Genomic DNA, 24,669 nt, shown 5'->3' on the forward strand with positions numbered 1-24,669 from the left:
TATAGTTTAAGGGGTAATTTCTATATTAGCCTAAAATTTTAAACCAAATTGCAAAAAAAGGGGTAAAAGTATCATTGAGGTCCCTGTACAATAAGTCAGATTGCATTTTGTCCATTCTACTAAAAAAAGATTAATTATACGTTAAATCAAAGAGCAAATTAGTCTTTTTTGTTAAAAAATTTATCTATTTGTATTGTTCAAAATTGGCCTAGCATGCCATGTGTATCTCATGTTGATATACATAAATCAATTTTTAAGTACAGAAGAAATTGATGGAGTTTTTAACAGGACCAATTGACTTTTCAATCTAACGTACAATGACTAATTTGCCATTTTTTAAGTATTGGGAGTAAAATATAATCCGACTCTCAATATAAGAGTTTCCATGGTGCTTTTACCCAAAAAATGCATATAATTTCTAAAATAAAATCAAGGAAATTATTTTAATAAGTTATTATTTAATAGAAAATGTTTATTTTGTATATACTGATGATAAGCTTTGTAAATTTATATTATTTATTTTAATAAAAATTAATGAGGCTTTGATATTATTGACAAAGGTTAAGGCAGTAGGTCCATAACTATTTAGATTTAAATCCTGTCATGTGTTATGGTTATCGTCATATGTGAGTTTTAATGCGATGTATCAGTTTTAGCTTGAATAATTCAAATATTAATTTATTTGTGTTTTTGTATTGGTTTGATTTTATTTTTCAACTTAAAAATTGATTGACTCCAAAATTGGTATGAATTGATTGAATTGGACTAAAAAATAAGTTGAAGTGACTATTGAACTAATTTTTATATTTTTGATTTTTAAATAATTTATTTGCTTTGAATATATTGAACCGGTGGTTTTGGAAACCAATTGGTTAGATAAGTTTGAGATCATTTCAATTGAATTTTAAATCTATTCAACTAGTTCATACCGTTTCAAGAGTCAACTCATTTTTCACCTCTAAGCGGATCGATATTGCAATCAGTTCTTGGCTTGACTGGTTGGTCTAGTTCGGTTTAGATAAAATTGAAATTTATATTTTTAAAAACATTTTTATTTTTTATTTTTAAATTTTAAAGAGTTATTATTTTGTTTCTATATTTTTATTTTGAAAAATGATATTTTTAAATTTTTATGTTTTTAAAATAATAAAAAAATTTTAAAAAAATTAAGTAATGACTAAATTGACAAAAAAATAATAATTGTTGAGGGTTAAAAAATTATTTTAGCTTTAATATTGTTAACTTTAACAGTGAAATTAAATGGAATGATAAAGATTTTTAAATAAAAATAAGTATAGACACTCAGTGTCTTAAAATTAAGGTATATAGGGATTAAAATTTTAAATTTATATAAAAATACATAATATTTGACATATTTAAACCTAAAATAAAAATACTAAGATTTAATGGTGCAGTAAAAAAACTGAATTACCTATGGAGCAATATTCCTGCCAATAAAACAATGAGCTAAAAACACAAAATGCTTGGATTTCATGGGGGTCGTGCGACGGGAAATGTTGTTTTTCTAGGATGCATGTCTGCAAATCATTCACGCAAACAAAAGCAAACTCGAGTGAACACCTAATACTCGATGATTTCCATTGAAGTTGGCACTAGAAGTCACCTTCTCCTCAATACTGGAACCAGTTTCCTTGGTTTTTGTACTACAATATGACTTCATCTTTTTTCTTTTTCTGTAAATGTCACATTTTCATTTTCCCTCACTGTCGGGTAAGGATGGTAAATGTGAAAAAGAGCATCAACGGAGAATTTCAGATTTTAATATTTTATGAACTAAGACAGAATTCAAATGCAAATGACTTTGACTTGTGGAAATATTTATACTCACGGTATATTTCTATGTATGTTCTCCTAACCTTGTTAGAAATCAAACAAAATTTTCAAAGTCAAAAAGTTTGTATCCAAATTGGCTTTCACCTCATGAAAATGATAAAGCTTATCATGTTGGAAATTTCATGAAAAATTAAGATGGTAACAACATTGAAAAGTCCTACAAGGCAAGGCATGTACAATGGATAAGTATTATCATTTATGATATACTTAAGGGATAAGCAATCATTAAGTGAGATTGAGAGAAAAAAAAAGTGTGTGTGAGTTATAAAAGAAAAACTAGCAGCAGCCAGTATAGAGAGAAAAACAAGTTTGTATTGAGTTTTATTTGTGCGTAATAAAATTAGTATTTGAGTTATTTTTATTACGCTTCCAACAAGTGGTATCCGAGCTAGGTTTGTGTTGACGTCACAATGGCAAACATGATTGAACCGCAGATCCCAAAATTAACAAAGGCAAATTATGGCAACTGGAGCATCCAAATGAGTGCTTTGCTCGGTTCTCAAGATTGTTAGGATGTTGTCGAAGAAGGATATGTCGAGCCCGAAAATGTAGCTACTGAAATAGCTTTGACAAACGAAGAAAAAAGAGTATTGAAAGAAGCTCGTAAAAAGGATAAAATGGCGTTGTTCTTTATTTTTCAAGGTGTTGATGAATCAACCTTTGAAAAAATTTCAGATGCGAAGACATCAAAGGAAGCATGGGAAATTTTGCAAAAATCCCTTTAAGGAGCGGAAAAAGCCAAAAAGGTATGTTTAAACCCTTAGAGCCGAATTTGAGACGTTGAAAATGAAACCTTTAGAAAGCATTGATGATTATGTCATCTGAGTGAAAGCAGTGGTAAATGAAATGAAAATGAATGGAGAAACACTTGATGATGTCAGAGTAATGGAAAAAATTTTGTGGTCATTGACACGCAAATTTGATAATATGGTGGTTGCCATTGAAGAGTCAAAAGATTTATCACAAATATCAATCGACAAACTTGTGGGTTCCCTCCAAGCCCATGAGCATAAAATGAAGCAAAATGATGATACTCGAAATTTGGACCAAGTCTTGCAAATCAAGTTGTCCTTCAACGAAAGTGGAGTTAGGGATAACTTTGGACAAGGTACGAGCAATCGTGGAGGATACCGTGGAGATATAGAGGTAGAAATAGAGGTGGACGAGGAACACATGGACGAGGCAATTAATCATATGGTAAAGTCCAAACAAGTGAAGAATATCAAACATCAAGTCATGGACAAGGAGCTCGAGGCCGAGGTCAAGGCAGAGGTAGATTTCAACAAGGAAATAAATCTCAGGTACAATGTTATAATTGCAATAAATATGGTCATTATAGTTACGAGTGTAGATTAAATCCCAAGATGGAGGAGAGAAATCATGTAGCGGCAGCTAAAGAAGAAGAAAACGTGGAATCTAGTGTATTCCTCACTTATAAAGAAAGTGAAAAATCAAGTAAAAATATTTGGCATCTTGATAATTACGCCAACAATCACATATGTGGCCGAAGAAACTTATTTTTAAAGTTGGATGAGAATATTCATGGACAAGTAACGTTTGGAGATGAATCGCATGCCACGGTCAAAGGCAAAGGCAAAGGAAAAGCCACTATTACACAAAAGAATGGAGAAAAGAAGTTCATTTCATATGTTTACTACGTACTAGCTTTGAAAAGCAACATCATTAGCCTTGGAAAGCTTCTAGAAAAAGGATATGAAGTACATATGAAGGATTCTATGCTTGCCCTAAAAAAAAGAGTGGTGAATTAATTACCCAAGTTGATATGATGTGTAACCATCTATTTATTATTGACATTGAATCTGGAGAGGTGAAATGTATAAAGAGTGCAATTAAAGATAATTCATGGTTGTGGCATTTAAGGTTCGGGCATCTTGGATTTTCCGGTCTGAAGCTATTGTCAAAAGAAAATATGGTGAATGGGTTGCCAGAAATTAATCCTCCTAATCAACTGTGTGAATCCTGTATTAAATGAAAACAACACAAATAGAGTTTTGAAATGGAAAGAACTCGACGAGCCAGGAGACCATTGGAGATCGTGCACTCCGACATAGCAGGTCCTTTTGATATACCATCAATTGGTGGAAACAGGTACTATGTTACTTTTATTGATGATTTTAGTAGAAAAGTTGGATATATCTTCTTAAAACAAAATCAGAAGCATTTGACAAGTTTATCGAGTTCAAAGCCATGGTAGAAAAACAGAGTTAACATTTCATTAACATTTCATTAAGATACTTAGAACTGATAGAGGTGGTGAGTATACTTCAAAGCTATATGAAAGCTTCTGCAAAGAACACAGAATTATTCACCAGTTGATAACTGCGTACACACCACAACAAAATGGAGTCGCTGAAAGAAAAAACCGTACTATTCTTGATATGGCAAGAAGTATGGTTAAAGGTAAGCATTTACCAAGAACTTTCTGGGCTGAAGCTGTTCAATGTGCTGTTTACTTGTTGAACCAATGTCTAACAAAAAGTGTGAAATACAAGATGATACGTGATATTCGCGACATGTTTTAAAAATTTATAATTAATCGTTCTTGAAACTAACTATTATCACAATGAAGGTAAGTGTACCTATCGAACAGTAGTATAGCTTTAGCAAGACCGGATTGTCGAACCCAAAGGAACCAAGAGTACTAGTAATTACTTCCTTTTTATTATCTAGCCTAAAAATTAAGAGATTTGTTTATCTAAACTAATTAACTAAACTAAGAGTGCACAGAGAGAAACTGGGGAAAAGCTTTTGGGAAAATTCGATTGATTAAGACAATACTCAAAGAAAAATCCACCTAGACTTCACTTGTTATTTGACTCTGAATCAGACGATTTATTCATTTGACTTGATCCGTAGAAATCCCTAAGTTATATTATTATCTCTTTTGAGACTAATAACGTCTAACCCTAGGTTGATTAATTAAAATCTCTTTCTAATTAACGCCCTAGTGTTGCATTAACTCGATCTATGGATCCCCTTATTAGGTTTCACCCTAATTCGGCAAAATATTATCACCCTATCTCTAGGCGTGCAATTAACTCCGCTTAATTACGACAAATTTACTCTTAGACAAGGTCTTTTCCTCCTCTAAATAAGAGCATTAACTTGAATCAATATCCTGGAATATTAAAACAAGAATTAAGAACACATAATTAAGAATAAGTCAAATATTTATCATACAATTCAGAAAATAATAACAAGATCTGTCTTAGGTTTCATTCCCCTTAGGTATTTAGGGGGTTTAGTTCATAATTATAAAAGAAAATATCTCATAAGAATAATGAATACAAAACATAAAGAAAACCCAAAACCCCTGAATGGAAATTGAAGGGAGATATTTAGTCTTGACGATGAATCCAGCTTCTGAGATGGACCAAGTGACTTCCCTTGAGTAATTTCTTGCCTCCTACTCCGCGTGTCTCTTCTAAGTGCCTCATCAGGTGTTTAAATAGGATTTTGAATGCCTAAGAGCCCTCAAAAGTGGCCTTTTCCGAATAAGATTATACTTGGGCTTGACAGGGACACGCCCGTGTGCGATTGCTCCAGCCCGTGGTCAAGGCTGTTACATAGGCATGGGCGTGTAGTCTACTCGTGTAAGTCGTGCTTCGATCCTGCCAAATGGACACAGCCGTGTGGCTTACCAGTGTGAGGAAGTCCAGGTCAAGTTGATTTCCCATGTGGGTCCATTTTTTCCATTTTCGCTCTTTTTACTATCCGATGCTCACCTAAGTATAAAACATGAAATTAAAGGATTAGGAGCATCGAATTCACCAAATTTAAGGAGAAACCATCCATAAATGTGCTAAGCACGGGATAAAAATATGTATAAATTACGGTTTATCAAATACCCCCACACTTAAGCGTTTGCTTGTCCTCAAGCAAAATCCTCAGCTCACAATCAAAATAAATTCTTCTCAATTTATAATCCCTATCAATAATATCTCAAAATAATCCATAAGTAATCATATATTAAAAATTCAACTAAAAGTACATCAAAGTTTCAAACATTCCAAGTTGAGCATTTTATCATGAAAACATAGGTGTCCCCCATCATCTAAGTAATCACCTTTGATCAAAATATTACAGAGTTTAACATCCTCACTAAAGATTCACTCAAATCACTCGAGGTGTTTAAACATATCAAATAAATCACTCATTAGTCAATATGAAAAGTTATTACCATAGGCTTGCATGAAAATCAAATCTTCACCACTATATATTGAGATAATACATCAATCAAAAAGGTCTTTAGAGGGTTGTAACGTGGCTTTGGTTAGGGGGTGTGGTCACAAGCTGAAAGAAAAGGTTAGAATCGAGATTGAATTGAAGAAATCACCTAACTAGAAAAATAACTAATTATCAATTGAATTCAAGTGAGCTTCTTCTCTGAATATGGAATTAATAATCAAGCTCAAAAAACGACGAATTACTACTAATATGTGTGTAAGGATTTTTTTTTAAGAATAAGTCAAATAACATAGAACTTAATTATTGCAACGAAGAATAAAACATAGCTAATCAATTAGTTCAAATTAAATCTCAACAAAAATAGGGATCAAATTAGGGGATTTCAACAATAATGGGTGATGGGTTAATAATGAGGGTAAATCAATTAACAGCTTGTTAGGCTCAAAGGGGTTCACTATGGTTAATTATGAAGGTAGGCTTTTGTGGAGTGAGTGGGTTAAACCTAAGTGCCTTTATCATCTCAACATATCAAATCAAATGGTGTGGTCTTGACATGCATAATCAAGCAAGTTTTAGAATAACAAATCAATACTGACGCACTCATAATAAAAGTGAGCATGAAAGAAGTAACATATGCTCTAAAGGCTCAAGATATCACAAAAATTATGGCTTTTTTATGTTTAAACTTGTGGATTTCAACTCAAGGTAATATCTAAACTTGGGGAAACAACCTAAAATTTTTTAATTCTCAAAAAATCAACTTATCATGCTTGATTCCCTAATGTCTTAAAGTTTAAACAATCAACGCATAAATGCCTATGTTTTAATTCAAGACATATCAATAAAAATCATAAATTAATTAAAATTCATTCTAATAGTGATATGAGTGATTCACGTGAGAATAAGACAAAATTCAGGGATTTCTAATAATGATATAAAAGACCCCCCACACTTAAGATGTACATTGCCCTCAATGTACAAAGATGGATCTATTAAAAAATATAGATATATAATCATAAGATAGGGAGAGAGATGAAACTTCCTGAATGATGAATGAACTCCTTGAATTGGAGTTATGGAGAATAATCGGCCAAGGCAATGATAAGAGTGGAGGAGGATACTCCGATGGTGGCAGAGGTTAATTAGTCCATAAGTCCTGCGCCAAAAGAATATTATATCTGGCAGTAGCTATGGTCGTGGTCGAGCAGGACATGGCAATCGTGGAGAACCTTTGCCAGTGGAGTATTTAGTTCCTATTTGATGATAAGCTTTGGAGCTCTTTATGACTGTGATAAAATCAGGAAATCTTTAGGAAATATAAGGAAGCATAATTACTCGTAATGAAATAGCTGAAAATAAAAATTGTAAAAACTAAAACTAAACTAATATTAAAGGAAAATGAAAAAAATGTACTTAAAGAAGATAAATAAAGATCAAAGTGAAAAATAAAAATAATAAATAAAAAGTTTTTAAATATAGTCATCGTCGGATGGTTCGCAAGGTGGCGGTGGCGATAAGATGTGAAGATGCTCACAAATCTGATGAATAGTAGCATCAATGTGATCAAAACGCTAAAAATACTGCTGCTCAAATCGAGTAAGGCACTCAGAGATGTCAGAGTATGAAGCTGCCGCATGAACTGGACGATGGATGGGTGGTGGTTGAGATGGTGGGTCCTCATGACATGGAGAGACATCATCAGTAATGTCCTCTGGGTCCTCATCTTCGGTGGACTAGATGAGGCGGTACTGTGGAGGGTAGGTGCCACTTTGTTTCTCGATCATCCTTATATGTAGCATGCTCGAGATGCCCTGTGGGGATATTTGGCCGATGAGAGTAAGGGAATTGTGCCACTGTGTTGAGGAGCCCAAAAGTGCCGAGCCAATCGAGTCACATAGGGCCCGATAGAGATGACTCCTCTCCTATGTCGCTCTGTCTGATGGCGGATGGCGAGGGCAATGAAGTAGGCAAGGTCGAAGACGTGCCCGTTTGCCATGCTCCACAAGAAATAGGCGTCGTGAGTGTTGACGATGCCAGTGCTCTCTCGCCGTCCTATCAGAGTATGGGCCAAGATGGCGTGTAGGTATTGCAGGGATGGGGTGAGGGCCTACGCCTTAGAGCGGCTAGGATCATAGGTGGACGAGACAAGGACGAGGTCCTTCCAGCACTTTGAGAGAGAGTAATGGATGTGGCAATAGAGGGTGTAGAGTTTGTTGTCATCCATAAACTCCTCCGTGTACTGCCCTAGTGCAATTTCAAACTCCAGTACGCTCAACTGGCGCACTAGACCACCAAGGCAGAACTGGACCATTCCAGGATCGTCAACGTTTGTCATGACGACTTGAAGATGGAAGGTCTAAGTAGAGTTCTATCGTGATCTTGAGGTATGTCAGCTCGATGATCTCAAAGAAGAGCCCCCACGGTGCAGTTGTCAAAAGGGCTCGGACCGCGTCAGCCATCTGAATTTGTTCAAGTGCTGCCCAGTCAATGCAGCGGTCCACACCTAGGGGTTAGGCCGGTAATATCTGAAATAGTTCCTCTTGGGGTCCCAAGGAGAACTGGAAGAAAGGGTGACAGATCTCAGCGGTAGGACCTAAGGAGAACATTGCTCATTTCCTTTTCTTCGAAGTGGGGACAGCTGTTTTCTTGCCACGTGAGGTTGATGTAGTATACCTACAATGACAAGTCAGAATAAAAATAAAATTACTCCCCAACAATAGCATGGAAAAATATGCATGGTAAAACTAATAGAGATATTTCCTAGAAGTCAAGTATGAAAGAACAACTATGCTAAAAATAAAAAAACCCAATCAGATAAAGTACGTCATTACTATGAAAAGGACTACGAGAGTAATGCTAACGGAAATATCTAGTGAATGAAAGCATATGGGTAAGCATGAAATCTCTGGAAACAAGAGAATGGATGAATGCAGCAAAATGTATTGACTAACATTGCAAATTTCTATCATGATAACTATGATTATTTGCTCAAAATAAAACAAAATATCATGAAATAAGTAAAAGAATGAAGAAAGTAGAGGGAAAAAAATGAACAAACGCAATAGGGAGGAGCTTTGGCTCGTCGAAAGTGGTGTTGTAGTCGGCGCACGGGCGTGGCAGGTAGGGCGTGTGAAGTTGCAGAGGCTAGGGTTAGGAATTTTGAGGAAGGGGATGATGAATAGTGAGGGGTTTATATAGATTTTGGGGTACACGGCTATGGGGCATGCCCGTGTGTTTCGTAATTTTTTAAATTTGAGCGCGTTTGAGACTCGCACATGCCCATGCTCTTGCGGTGTATTGGTGCACACGACCGTGTCGCACGATCGTGTTCTACTTCATTCACTTCTCCCACGTCCGTGTTCCAATGTGCACGCCCGTGTTGTTTTATCAGTCACACACCCGTGTTAAATTCTCAGTTTCAACCACGGTTCCTAGACATGGGTGTGCTTTGACAGACTCGCCCACGGCCACGTCGCTCAGGCTTGGCCGCTTATCGTATCTCGTGCTAAGGAAAAATTTTGCCCTATTTTCACATGGCCATATTACACGGCCGTGTCTCCTCTCGTGGTGTGGGCACCGCCTAAGGCACGCCCGTGTGCCCTGCTGTGTGGATTAGAGAACCTGTGTTTTAATGAATTAGTTAGTGATTAGATGTTAAAACTAATTTTTTTAAAGAATTTAACATTGTTAGTGCTCGGGTTGCCTCCCGAGAAGCGCTTATTTATAGTCTAAGCTTGACTTACCTTTCTTGTGCATGGTCATAGTAGTGCGAGGAGTTTACTCTCCTCATCCCTGCTATCAATTTTATCAACATAAGGTTTAAAATGAGTACTGTTTACCTTAAAAGTGCCGAATTTGGGATGAATTACCTCGACTGTACCATATGGGAAAATACTGAGTACCGTAAGAGGGATTGTTCCGTTAGGTTCAGAAGTGGCAATGCGAGGGTCTGCTTCATCTAGTAGTAATTTGTCTCCAACCTTAAGTTTATTTGGTGCGACATTGAGCTTGTCATGGAGTGGTTTTGGTTTATCGTGTGTCCTCGATTTATGTGTCCACCATTCATCTAGTTCCTCTATTTGTAGCCTTCGTTCTTCATAGATAGGTCCTTTGTTGTTTCTTGAACATGGCTCATGTAGGTTCTTCAAACTTATTTCCTACAAAGTAGGTTGCACCACATGGTCAGTTTTAGTAGAATGATTTATACAACCAACTTCAATTTTTAATGTGTTACTTGTATTACGAGCTTGAAGGGTGATTGTTTCGTCTCTCACACGAAGTGTGAGTTCACCTTTGCCAACATCAATTATTGTTTTAACGTTTGCTAAAACGGGCCTCCCTAAAATTAAAGGAATGCTACTATCCTCCTCTATGTCTAGAATAACGAAATCAACTGGGAATATAAATTTGTCAATTTTAACGAGTATATCTTCAATAATCCCCCCAGAAAATCTGATTGTTTTATCGGCTAATTGAATACTCATCTTAGTTTGTTTGGGTTTCCCAAGACCTAGTTGCTTAAACATTTTGTAAGGCATAACATTGATACTAGCCCCTAAATCAGCCAAAGCATTATTAACATCCAGGCTACCAATTAAACAGGGAATCGTAAAACTCCTTGTATCTTTTAATTTGTTGACCAACTTATTCTGTAGTATGGCTGACCAAACCACATTTATCTCCATATGCGACGCCTCATCCAACTTCCACTTATTTGTTAAAAGCTCCTTTAGGAATTTAACTGCGTTTGGCATCTGCGAAAGAGCTTCAATAAACGATAAGTTAATATGTAACTTCTTTAATAATTTAAGGAATTTACCGAACTGTTCGTCTGTGTGGTCTTTCCTTGTCGCATTGGGGTATGGAACATGAGGTTTGTACTATTTACTTATCGATTTCTGGTAATTGTGGTCCACCTCACCTTTACCTTTACTTACCACAGTTTCTTGCCTCGGTTCTGGTTCAAGTGCAACTAGGTTCAGGTGTAACTAACCCTTCCTCATCTTGAATGGAAATTGCATTGAGTTACTCCCTTGGGTTAGATTCAGTGTTACTCGGCATGCTACCTTATGGTCGTTCAGATATCAATTTAGCGAGCTGACCTATCTGAGTTTCGGGCCCTTGGATTGATGCTTGTTGATTTTTAAGTGCTGTCTCGGTATTCTGGAAATGAGTTTTTGACACCAAGATGAATTTTACTAGCATCTCCTCAAGGTTTAGCTTTTTCTCTTGTTGGTAAGGTTGTTGTTGGAAGCCTGAAGGTGGTGGTGGTCTCTGATTCCCTTGGCCTCCCCGTGAGAAATTTGGGTGGTTCCTCCATCCTGTATTGTAAGTATTACTGTAAGGATTATTTTGAGATCAAGGATTATTACCCATGTAATTTTACTGCTCGTTCTCCATGTTGTAGCCATAGGGTGGGTATTCTGAATTGTTGGATCCTCCTCCATTTGCTTCGCACTACATTACTAGGTGAATCTATGAAGAACCAAGAAAACTGTCAATTTTTCTATTCAAAAGTTCTACCTGATTAGAGAGTATGGTGACCGAATTGACGTTAAAAATGCCGGCTATTTTCATTGGTTTTGTCCTCATGACTTACCACTGAAAATTATTCAGTGACATCTCTTCTATAAATTCATAAGCATCCTCACCTGTCTTATTATTGATAGTTCTGCCAGCGGCTGCGTCAATCATCTGTCGAGTCGAAGGGTTCAGACCATTGTGAAACGTTTGAACCTGTAGCTAGAGTGGTAACCCATGGTGAGGGCACCTTCTCAACAGATCATTGTATCTTTCCCATGCATCGTAGAGTGTTTCTAAATCCATCTACACAAAAAAAGGAGATATCATTATGTAATTTGACTGTTTAGCCGACGAAAAATATTTTAATAAAAAATTTTCGGTCATTTGTTCCCAAATAGTGATTAACCATTGTGGTAACAAGTTCAACCATTGTTTAGCCTTATTCTTTAACGAAAAGGGAAACAACTGAAGGCGAATGGCATCATCAGAAACTCCATTGATTTTAAAAGTGTCGCAAAACTCTTAAGAAATTTGCCAAGTGAGCTTTGGGGTCCTCGTCCTGCAAGCTGATGTATGATATTCGTAATAGGTTTTAAAGATTTATAAATGAATCATTCTTGAGACTAACTTATTATCACGATTAAGGCTAGTGTACCTATCGAACAGTAGTATAGTTCAGCAAGACCGAACCCAATGGAACTATGAGTACTAGTATTTACTTCCTTTTTATTATCTAGTCTAAAAATTAAGAGGTTTGGTTATCAAAATTAATTACTAACTAAGAATGCACAGAAAGAAAACTTCGGAAAATACTTCTGGGAAAATTTGATTGATTGAGACAATACCTAAGGAAAATCCACCTAGACTTCACTTGTTATTTGACTCTGAATCAGACGGTTTATTCATTTGACTTGATCCGTAGAAATCCCTAAGTTATATTATTATCTCTCTCGACACTAATAACGTCTAACCCTAGGTTGAATAATTGAAATCTCTTTCTAATTAACACCCTAGGATTGCATTAACTCGATCTATGGATTCCCTCATTAGGTTTCACCCTAATCCGAAAAAATCTTTTCACCCTATCTCTGGGCGCGCAATCAACTCCGCTTAATTATGACAATTTTACTCTTAGACAGGGTCTATTCCTCCTCTGAATAAGAGCGTAACTTGAATCAATATCCTGGAACATCAAAACAAGAACTAAGACCGCATAATTAAGAACAAGTCAAATATTTATCGTGTAATTCAAATAATAATAACAAGATCTGTCTTAGGTTTCATTGCCCTTAGGTATTTAGGGGGTTTAGTTCATATTTATGAAAGAAAACATCTCAAAAGCATAAAGATAACAAAACATAAGAAATCCCAAAACTCATGAAGGAACTTGAAGGGAGATTTTCAGTCTTGATGATGAATCTGGCTTCTGAGATAGATCAATCGGCTTCCTTTGAGTAATTCCTTGCTTCCTACTCTAGGTCCCCTCTTTTAGGTGCCTTCTCCGAATTGGACTAAACTTGGGCTTGGCAGGGACACGCTCGTGTACAATTACTTAAGGCTGTAGTCAAGGCTGTTAAATGGGCACGGGCGTGTGATCCATCCGTGTCAGTCGTGCTTCGATCTTACCAAAGGGACACGGCTGTGTGACACACCCGTGTGAGGAAGTCCAGGCCGTGTTGATTTCCTACGTGGGTTCATTTTCTCCGTTTTTGGCCCGTTTCTCCCCCTTTTTACTCTCTTATGCGCACCTAAGTATAAAACATGAAATTAAAGGATTAGGAGCATCGAATTCACCAATTCTAAGGAGAAACCATCCATAAATGCGCTAAGCATGGGATAAAATATGTATAAATTTATGGTTTATCAAATACCCCCACACTAAAGCATTTGCTTGTCCTCAAGTAAAATCCTCAACTTATAATCAAAATAAATTCTTCTCAATTTATAATCCCTATCAATAATATCTCAAAGTAATCCATAAGTATTCATACATTGAAAATTCAACTAAAAGTACATCAAAGTTTCAAACATTCCAAGTTGAGCATTTTATCACGAAAACATAGGTGTCTCCCCTTATCTAAGTGATTACCTTTGATCAAAATATCGCAGAGTTTAACATCCTCACTAAAAATTCACTAAAATCACTCAAGGTGTTTAAGGATATCAATAAAGGCACTCATTAGTCAAGATGAAAAGTTATTACCATAGGCTAGCTTGAAAATCAAATCTCCACCACTATATATTGAGCTGATACATCAATCAAAAAAGGTCTTTTTAGAGTGTTGTAACGTGGTTTTGGTTAGGGGGTGTGATCACAAGTTGAAAGAAAAGGTTAGAATCGAGATTGAATTGAAAAATTACCTAGCTAGAAAAATAACTAGTCATCAGTTGAATACAATTAAGCTTCATATCAGATTATGGAGTTTACAGTCAAGCTCAAAAATGACGAATTACTTCTAATATGTAAGTATTTTTTTAAGAACAAGTCAAATATTTAGAAGAAAAAAACATAACTAGGCAATTTTTTCAAATCAAATCTCGACAAAAATAGGGATCAAATTAGGGGATTTCAACAATAACGGGTTATGGGTTAATATTGAGGGTAAATCAATTAATAGCTTGTTAGGCTCAAAGGGGTTCACTATGGTTAATTATGAAGGTAGGCTTTTGTGGAGTGAGTGGGTTAAACCTAAGTGCCTTTATCATCTTGAAATATAAAATCAAATGATGTGGTCTTGACATGCATAATCAAGATGATATGAAAAATTCAGGGATTTTCTAATGATGATATGAAAAACCCCTCACACTTAAGATGTACATTGCCCTCAATGTACAAAGATAGATATATTGAAAAGTATAGATATATAATCATAAGATAGGGAGAGAAGTGAAACTTCCTAAATGATGAATGAACTCCTTGAATTGGAGTGATGGAGAGTAATCGACCAAAGCAATGATGAAAGTGGAGGAGGATACTCCGGTGGTGGTAGAAGTTCATTAATCCATAAATTCTGCTCCAAAAGAATATTATATTTGGTGGTAGCTATAGTCGTGGTCGAGTAGGACATGACAATCGTTGAGAACCTTCCCCGATGGAGTTTTTAGTTCTTATGCGATGATGAGCTTTGGAGCTCTTTATAGCTGTGATAGAATCAAGATCTTTTTAGGGAATATAAAGAAGCATAATTACTGGTAATGAAATAGCCGAAATTAAAAATTGTAAAATAAAAATTATAAAACCTACTAAAAATAAGCTTAAAGAAAAACAAAAAGTAGTCTTAAAATAGAATAAAATTAAAAACATAAAATAATAAATAAAAGTTTTTAAACATCTTCATCGCTAGATGGTTCACGAGGAGGGGGTGGTGATGAGATGTGGAAGTGCTGAAAAATCTGCTGTAGAGTAGCATCAATGTTATTGAAGCGCTGAAAACACTGTTGCTCGAATCGAGTAAGGTGCTCAGAGGTGTCAGCGTGTGAAGCCGCTGCATGAACTGGATGAGAGGGGGTGGTGGCTGAGTCGGTGGATCCTCGTGACGTGGAGGGACATCATCAGTAATGTCCTCTGGGTCCCCCTTCTCGGTGAACTATGCGAGGCGATACTGAGAAGGTTATGTGCCATGTCGTTTCTTGATCATCCTCATACTTAGCACGCTTAAGATGCCCTGTGGAGACATCTGACTGATGAGAGTTAGGGAGGATGATTGAGCTGTCATGTTGAGGAGCCCAAAGTGCTGAGCCAATCGAGTCACATAGGGCCCAATAGAAATGACCCCTCTCCTGTGTCGCTTCGTCTGATAGTTATGGCGAGGGTAATAAAGTAGACGAGGTCGATGACGTGCCCATTCGCCATACTCCATAAGAAATAGGTGTCGTGGGTGGTGATGACACCGGTGCTCTCTCGTCTCCCTGTCAGAATGTGAGCCAATATGGCGTGAAGATACCTTAAGAATAGAGGGAGAGCCGATGCCTTGGTGTGGCTAGGATCGTAGGTGGTCGAGGCAGGGACAAGGTCCCTCCAGCATTTTCAAGGGGAGTAGTGGATGTGGTGGTGGAGGGTGTTGAGTTTATTATCGTCCATGAATTCCTCCATGTATAGCCCTAGTGCAATCCTGAACTCGGGTACGCTCAACTGGCGTACTAGACCACCAAGGCGGAACTGGACCACTCCAGGATCGTCAAAGTTTGTCATGACGGTCTGAAGATGGAACGTCGAGCAGAGTTCCAATATGAACTCGAGATACGTCAGCTCGACGATATCAAAGAAGAGCCCTCACGGGTCAGTCGTTAGGAGGGCTTAGACCACGTCAGCCAATTGAATCTGTTCAAGTGCGGCCCAATCAATACAGCGGCCCACACTTAAGGGTCGGGCCTATAATATCTGATATAATTCCTCCGAGGGTACCAAGGGAACCTAGAGGAACGGGTGCCTAATCTCCATGGCAGGACCTGAGGATGACGCTGCTCCTTTCCTCTTCTTCAACGCAGGAACAACAATCTTCTTACCACGTAAGGATGACATTGTACATGCGCTGAAAAATCGAAGGTCAAACAATATGTCCCAAAAATAGCACGGAAGCATAAAACTAAATAGGAATATTTCATGAGACTTACATAATGGATGAAGTAAACAAAACTACTTAATATATCCAGTTATAGGATTATGAGAATAATGTAACGGAAATATGAATGAATGCATGTGGGTAAGCATAAATTTCATGAAACAAGAAAAAAAAGAAAGAGTATATTATAATGTAGTAACTAAAATGACAAAATTTTTATAAAACAAGCAAGAGTATTTTGATATTATAACTATGAATATTCATTCAAATAGTTCAATAGAGTAGATAAATCATGAAATAAGCAACATATTTAAAGAAAATAGAGAGAAAAGAGTAAACAAACGCAAAAGGAAGGAGCTTGGGGCGTCAAAATCGGTATTGTAGACGGCGCACAGGCGTAAGGGGTAGGGTGTGTGGAGTTGCAGTGGCTAGGGTTAGGGATTTTTGGGGAGGGAAATGATGAATAGTGAGAGGTTTATATAGATTTTAGGGCACACGGCCGTGGGACACGCCTGTGTGGCCTAGTTTTTTCCTGTGTGTTTCGTGAATTGAATTTGGGCGCATCTGACATTCGGACCACGCCTGTGTTCTTTTGTCGTGTTGGTGCACACGGTCGTGTTGCACGGCTGTGTCTTTCTTTGTTCACTTCTCCCACGCCAGTGTTCGTTTTGACAGTGTCAACCACGGGTGGATGGCACGGACGTGTCGCACGCCCATGTTACATTCTTAGTTTCAACCACAGTTTCAAGGCACGGGTGTATCTCATGCCCGTGTTGTTCTGGCAGTTTTGCCCATGGCCATATCACATGGCTGTGGCAACTTATCGCACCCCGTGTTGGGAAAAAAATGTTGCCCTGTTTTAACACGGCCTAATACACGCCCGTGTGTCTGGCCGTGTGGTCTTTCAAAAGCCTGCGTTCCATGATTCGGTTAGTATGTTAGATGTTAAAAACTAAGATTTAAAGAAATTAACACTGTTAGTGCTCGGGTTGCCTCCCGAGAAGCGCTTATTTATAGTCTAAGCTCGACTAACCTCTCTTCTACATGGTCTAGGTGGTGCGAGGAGTTTACACTCCTCATCCCTGCTATCAACTTTATCAACATAAGGTTTAAGACGGGTATTGTTTACCTTAAATGTGCCGAATTTGGGATGATTTACTTCGACTGTACCATAGGGGAAAATACTGAGTACTGTAAGAGGATCTTCTTCATTAGGTTCAGAAGTGGTAATGCGAGGATCTGCTGCATCTAGTAGTACTTCGTCTCCAACCTTAAGTTGATTTGGTGAGGTATTGAGCTCGTCCTGGCTCAGTTTAGATTTATCGGGTGTTCTCGGATTCTGTGTCTGCCATTCATCTAGCTCCTCGATTTGTAGCCTTCGTTCTTTATAGATAGGTCATTTGTTGTTGTTTGAACATGGCTCATATGCGTTCTTCGTAACTATTTCCTGCACAGAAGGTTTCACCACATGATTAGTACTAGTAGAATGATTTATACAACCACCTTCAATTTTCGATGTGTTACTCGAATTATGAGCTTGAAGGGTGATTGTTTCGTCTCTCACACGAAGTGTGAGTTCACCTGTGCCAACATCAATAACGGTTCTAGCAGTCGCTAAAAAGGGTCGTCCTAAAATTAAAGGTGCGTTACTATCATCTTCCATGTCTAGAACAACAAAGTCTACTAGGTATATAAATTTATCGATCTTAACAAGAACATCTTCAATTGAATGCTCATCCTAGTTTGTTTGGGTTTCCCAAGACCTAGCTGTTTAAACATTTTATAAGGCATAACATTAATGCTTGCTCCTAAGTCAGCCAATACATTATGAACATCTAAACTACCAATTAAACAAGGAATTGTAAAACTCCCTGGATCTTTCAATTTGTTGGGTAGCTTATTCTATAATATGGCTGAGCAAACTGCATTCAATTCCCATGCGACACCTCATCCAACTTTCGTTTATTTGTTAAAAGCTCCTTTAAGAATTTGACTGCGTTTGGCATCTGCAGAAGAGCTTCAATAAACGGTAAATTAATATGTAACTTTTTTAATAATTTAAGGAATTTACCGAATTGTTTTTCTGTGCGGTCTTTCCTTGTCGCGTTTGGGTATGACACACGAGGTTTGTATTCATTACTTACCGGTTTCTGGTCATTGTGGTTCACCTTACCCTTACCTTTACTTACCACAGTTTCTTGCTTTGGTTCTGTTTCAGGTGTAACTAACCCTTCCACATCTTGAATGGTAATTGCATTGATTTGCTCCCTTGGGTTAGATTCAATTTTACTCGGCAAACTACCTTGTGGTCATTAAGAAATCAGTTTGGCGAGTTGGCCTATCTGAGTTTCGAGCCCTTGGATTAACGCTTGTTGATTCTTAAGAGCTGTCTTTGTAACACCCCTAACCCGTGCCCGACTTCGGGATAGGGTTTGAGGCGTTACTAGACTTAAACATTCACAAACATACAAAACCGGGTCACCAAATTTCGCCCAAAATTAAAAATTTTCAAACACATGCATATCGTCCCTTATACAGGCCTTCGAAGCCTATAACATACATCGGGATGGTTTGGGACTAAATCGAGAACTTTAAAAATCTTTGGGAAACTTAACCAATTTTTCTTACTTTGGAAAGTCACACGCCCGTGTGGGTTGGGCCGTGTGGTCACACACGTCCGTGTGGCTTGGGACACGCTCGTGTCCTCAGCCTGTGTAACTCTATTTATGACGTCAGCAACCGTTTAAGGACACACGACGAAGCACACGCCTATGGCCAGAGGCCGTGTCCTCCACACGACTGAGACATACAGCCGTGTCTCTACCCGTGTGGTCAAAACTTAGCCTAATTTCCAAGCCTTTTTGTCATTTTCACATGCACACACATACATGTGACCTTGTCATCTTATTAATCACTTATACCATTATGTTATGGTTATTAACTTATACATCAACATCCATGTTCAGGGCACTAACAACTTATTACGATATCACACAATCATTCTATGACCATGACCGCCTCAAATGGTCGTAAGGCATTCATCGTGTACAAATGCCATATACTTCTCATACGTAGTGAACAAGCACAATCATATAACCACAATTCAAGACATTAACACATATCATGGATAAATAGGCTTACAAGCCAAAATCATTATAAGCCACATCTCATGGATATAAACAACAAATCAATATAGGCCAATACCTTTGGTTAATCACAACAATAGTCATCATAGAAAAACTAAGTCCCTATACATGCCACTCACTTGAAAACATTTAACATACACATATCAATACTCCACGGATAATGGCTCGATAGTGTGATGCCGCCTCCGACAATCTCCAACCCTGAGCTGACTTGAAAAAACTAAAATAAATGAAAAGGAGGGAGCAAGCTTTACGCTTAGTAAGCTCGCATGAAAATAATAAGCAATGCGATAACATGCTATTTTCATATTTTTTCTATTATTCAAATTCCAGCTAAGCTGTTTTCTTGAGTCATAGTCATTAAATTATTTATATCTAGAGCTATGGAACTCCAAATTAATATCTGTTAATTTTCCCAGAAACTAGAAAATTTTAAGAATTTTTAGTCTAGCCAATAAGTACAGTTTATTATTCAAAGTCTCCTTTGTTTTGCTATTTGATAGCTTCGACCTTTCTTCACTAAAATTTATTTATCTCATAGTATGAAACTCAGATAATGTTCCTGTCTCTTTCTCCTGAAAGTAGATTCATTTAGTATTTCATTCATATGATTCATAACTCATAATTATTTTTTTACAATTTCTAGTGATTTTCCAAAGTCAGAACAGGGGATTCCAAACTCATTCTGACTTTGTCTAACGGGAATTTGAATATCTCTTAATATTAAATTATTTTGCTTGTACCGTTTCTTCTATGTGAAACTAGACTCAATAATATTTCATTTCATATTTAATTCAATCTCTAACTCAATTTCCACTATTTTTGGTGGATTTTCAAAATAGGACTAATGCTGCTGTCCAATTCTGTTTTGGTACAATATAATGTTCACTATCATAAAATCATTTCCAACTAATCATGAACTTACCATTTCATGGATCCCTTACTCATTTTTCACAATAGAGCTTAATATAAAAGTCATTATTTCTCTTGGGCATACTTAGTCATACATCCCAAGTATAGGATAATTCCCTATCACATGCACTCAACCATCAAATTAGTCTTATGACAAAACATCATAGTATTAATCTTAGTTGAGTTCAATTATTCAAGAATTTCCATTCTCATTTCTCATTTTGATCCCGTTGAATTTCTCGAGAATCTCGATGGATAGCCATTTACTGTCAAATCATACAAGTGATCATTTTCAAGCACGCACTCCCGCGAATCTCACATCTTACAGCAGGATTACCAGTCCAGGCTAAATCTCTTGTGATGACAAACACCCTCAATGAGCTTGGATCTGAATTACCAGGCCAGGCTAAATTCAGACCCTAATTCAGATTACCCGTCCAGGCTAAATCCGTTTACACATATTCTTCGGGAGGCTAGATCACTATAGGAACACCCGTCCAGGCTAGATCCTTTTTACTCCGAGATCAACGGATTACCCGTCCGGGCTAAATCCTTTTCTGTAACACATGTAGGATCTCGTATCAATTAAGAATGGCGTATCCATCAGATATCTCTTATTGATTCAACTGAGACATTTATCATTTTGTCATATTTATTACAAACACATTTCATGGATTTTCATGCCATGATTATATACAACCATCACACATTCATAAAACATGCATTTAGGTATATTAGAGGTTTACTTTAAGTTATTCGAACTTACTCGTCAAAATCTCATTAGGTAAAACCGTGTAGCAATACATACAACCCATGTAATAGTAATTTAACATTCAATTCATGTAATGATAATTTGTCATTGAATTTCACTTGACACAACAAACATAACATTTTCCATATCATACACACCATTCATCAACTTCTCTTAAACATATTAAATCATACAATTTATGCCATATTGAATAGAGAATTACAATTCATGCATGGTATTGCATTATTATTAACACACGAACTTACCTCGGATCCAGCAACGATAATTTACCATTTTAGACTATTACCTTGTATTTTCCAGAGTTAAGCATGAATCTCGATTTCCTTGATCTATAATATCACATTTAGCCTACTAATTAGTCACATTATTCATATGGGTCCAAAAATCATATTTTTACAAATTTTCATTTTGACCCCTAAACTTTTACATATTTACACTTTTACCCCAATACTCGTAAAATGATATTTATTCAATTTCCTTACATTTTAAGCCTAGATGAATTATTTTTATAACTATGACAGCCCCAAATTTCCACTAAATCACCCTTTTATGACCAATTTTACAACTTTTACAAAACGATCCATTCGGACGTTTTCATCGAAAACCGCTTAGTAAAAGTCGTTTATTTAACACCCAACACTCATTTTATACCATTATAAATTAAGATTCATGCATATTACTCATGGGTAAATTTTTAAATATAAACCCTAGCTCAAAATAATGGTAGAAATGAGTAGATCATGTTACCGGGACTTCAAAAATGTAAAGAACATTAAAAACGGTGTTCGGGATCACTTACAAATGAGCTTGGAAATCTTGAAAACCCTAGCCATTGTGTTTTTCATGAGACATTCGGCCATGAGGAAGAAAATGAGCAAATTTGGCTTATTTTGGCTTTTTAATTCATTTAATTATCAATTTACTAAAATTCCCTTAATGAAAAACTTTTAATAACCTATAATATCATGTCCATTTTTGTCCCCAAACTTCAAAATGGTCTAATTACCATTTAAGGAAATTTAATTTAAAAACTCATAATAATTAGACACCTCTAACATGTAAACTCAACTTTTACATTTTTTACAATTTAGTCATTTTGACCAAATTGAGTGCCCAAACGTCGAAATTTTCGAACGAAATTTTCACGAAATTATTCTGTGAAATCGTAGACCATAAAAATATAATAAAAATGAAATTTTCCTCATCATATTTGTGGTCCCAAAATCACTGTTCCGACTAGGCCCTATTTTGAGATGTTACAGTCTCGATATTTTGGAAACGAGTTTCTGACACCGAGTTCAATTTTGTTAACATCTCCTCAAGGTTCGGCTTCTTTTCTTGCTGGTAAGGTGGTTGTTGAAACCCGAGAGGATTTGATTTCTTTGACCGCCCTACGAGAAATTGGGATGGTTCCTACAACCTGCATTATGAGTGTTACTATACGGGTTATTTTGGGGTCTAGAGTTATTGTTACACATATATTAGACTTGTTCCTCCTCGATACTAGCGTTGAAGAGTTGGTGTTCTGTGCATGCTCCTCCTCCGTTCGAATCGCACCTCATCACTGGATGTACCTGAGTAGAGCCACACAAACCGTCAATCTTTTTATTTAAGAGTTCTACTTGGTTAGATAGCATAGTAACTGCATCGAGGTTGAAAACATTGGCTGCCTTCGTCGGCTTTGTCCTCATAACTTGCCACTGATAGTTATTTAGTGACATCTCCTAAATAAATTCATAAGCCGCCTTAGGTGTCTTATTATTGATAGTTCCACCAGCGGCTGCGTCAATCATCTGCCGAGTCTAAGGATTCAGGCCGTTGTGAAATGTTTGAACCTGTAGCCAGAGTGGTAACCCATGGTGAGGGCATCTTTGCAAAAGGTCCTTGTATCTCTCCCATGCATCGTAGAGTGTTTCTAAATCCATCTACACAAAAGAAGAGATATCATTACGTAATTTAGCCGTTTTAGTCTGCAAAAAATATTTTAATAAAAACTTTTCGATCATTTGTTCCCAAGTAGTGATTGACCCTCATGGAAACAAGTTCAACCACTGTTTAGATTTGTTTCTCAATGAAAAAGAGAATAACCGAAGGCGAATGACTTCATCAGAAATGCCATTAATTTTAAATGTATCACATAGTTCCAAAAAGTTTTCCAAGTGAGCGTTGGGATCTTCGTCCTGCAAACCATCAAACTGAACAAATTGATGTATCATTTGAATTGTGGTAGGTTTCAGTTCAAAAGTAATTGCAGCTACAGCAGGTCTAACTATGCTCGATTTAGTTCCTGCTAAAGAAGGTTTAGCATAATCATACATAGTGCGCGGAGCTGGATTCTGATTAACAGCAATCGCATGAGGTAGCAGATTTTCTTTGTTTTTAGCCATCTCCTCAGTTGTGGTTGAAATATCGTCCTCTTTCTCTTTCTCTGTGCATCTTAGGCTTCGCCTTATTTCTCGTTTGTTTCTGCAAACTATGTGGTCGATCTCACCGTCAAAAAGTAGTGGTCCTGACAGGTTTCTTCTGGTCATAAACTAGAAAAACCTGTCAGAAAAAAATAAATGAAGAATTAGAAAAGAAAATAAAATAAAAACTTAAATTGCAAATAAAGTAAATGGCTAAAGTAATAAAAATCGAGTGTTCCTAATATCCTAGTTCCCCAACAACGGCACCAAAAACTTGATGAGTGATATTCGTAACAGGTTTTAAAGATTTATAAATGAATCGTTCTTAAGACTAACTTATTATCACGATTAAGGCAAGTGTACCTATCGAACAATAGTATAGTTCAGCAAGACCGGATTGTCGAACCCAATGGAACTATGAGTACTAGTATTTACTTCCTTTTTATTGTCTAGCCTAAAAATTAAGAGGTTTGGTTATCAAAACTAATTACTAACTAAGAATGCACAGAAAGAAAACTTGGGAAAATACTTTTGGGAAAATTCGATTGATTGAAACAATACCTAAGGAAAAATCCACCTAGACTTCACCTATTATTTGACTCTGAATCAGACGGTTTAGTCATTTGACTTGATCAGTAGAAATCCCTAAGTTATATTATTATCTCTCTCAAGACTAATAACGTCTAACCCTAGGTTGAATAATTTAAATCTCTTTCTAATTAACACCCTAGAATTGCATTAACTCGATCTATGGATTCCCTTATTTGGTTTCACCCTAATCCGACAAAATCTTGTTGCTTTATCTCTAGGTGCGCAATCAACTTCGCTTAATTATGACAATTTTACTCTTAGATAGGGTCTATTCCTCCTCTGAATAAGAGCGTAACTTGAATCAATATCCTGGAACATCAAAACAAGAACTAAGACTACATAATTAAGAACAAGTCAAATATTAATCGTATAATTAAGATAATAATAACAAGATCTATCTTAGGTTTCATTCCCCTTAGGTATTTAGGGGTTTAGTTCATATTTATGAAAGAAAACATCTCAAAAGAATAAAGATAACAAAACATAAGAAAACCCAAAACTCCTGAAGGAACTTGAAGGGAGATTTTCAGTCTTGATGATGAATCTGGCTTCTGAGATAGATCAATCGGCTTCCCTTGAGTAATTCCTTGCTTCCTACTCTGCGTCCCCTCTTCTAAGTGCCTCATCAAGTGTTTAAATAGGCTTTAGAATGCCTAAGATCCCTTAAAATTGGCTTTTTTCGAATTGGACTAAAC

The 24,669-nt window shown here is 36.7% G+C and overlaps 1 protein-coding gene and 1 non-coding gene across 2 annotated transcripts; both read left to right on the forward strand.

Moving 5' to 3' along the window:
• The first annotated feature begins 2,706 nt into the window (after positions 1-2,706).
• LOC107895669 (uncharacterized) lies at positions 2,707-3,623 on the forward strand. Its single transcript, XM_016820912.2, has 2 exons — positions 2,707-3,155; positions 3,206-3,623. The coding sequence occupies exons 1-2, from the start codon at positions 2,707-2,709 to the stop codon at positions 3,621-3,623; spliced, it is 867 nt and encodes a 288-aa protein (XP_016676401.2).
• A 19,206-nt stretch (positions 3,624-22,829) lies between these two features.
• LOC121205831 (small nucleolar RNA R71) lies at positions 22,830-22,936 on the forward strand. Its single transcript, XR_005900904.1, has one exon. It is a non-coding gene; the product is annotated as a small nucleolar RNA R71 (small nucleolar RNA).
• The last annotated feature ends 1,733 nt before the right edge of the window (positions 22,937-24,669 follow it).

Source organism: Gossypium hirsutum, chromosome A08, assembly GCF_007990345.1.
Source record: "Gossypium hirsutum isolate 1008001.06 chromosome A08, Gossypium_hirsutum_v2.1, whole genome shotgun sequence".
In the NCBI taxonomy this organism is placed as follows: Eukaryota; Viridiplantae; Streptophyta; class Magnoliopsida; order Malvales; family Malvaceae; genus Gossypium; species Gossypium hirsutum.

Bases quoted from the DNA above. Each gene is read 5' to 3' on its own strand.
- LOC107895669 (XM_016820912.2), top strand. From the start codon at position 2,707: ATGAATGGAGAAACACTTGATGATGTCAGAGTAATGGAAAAAATTTTG. The intron at 3,156-3,205 runs GTACAATGTTAT...TTACGAGTGTAG, and splicing joins AACAAGGAAATAAATCTCAG to ATTAAATCCCAAGATGGAGG.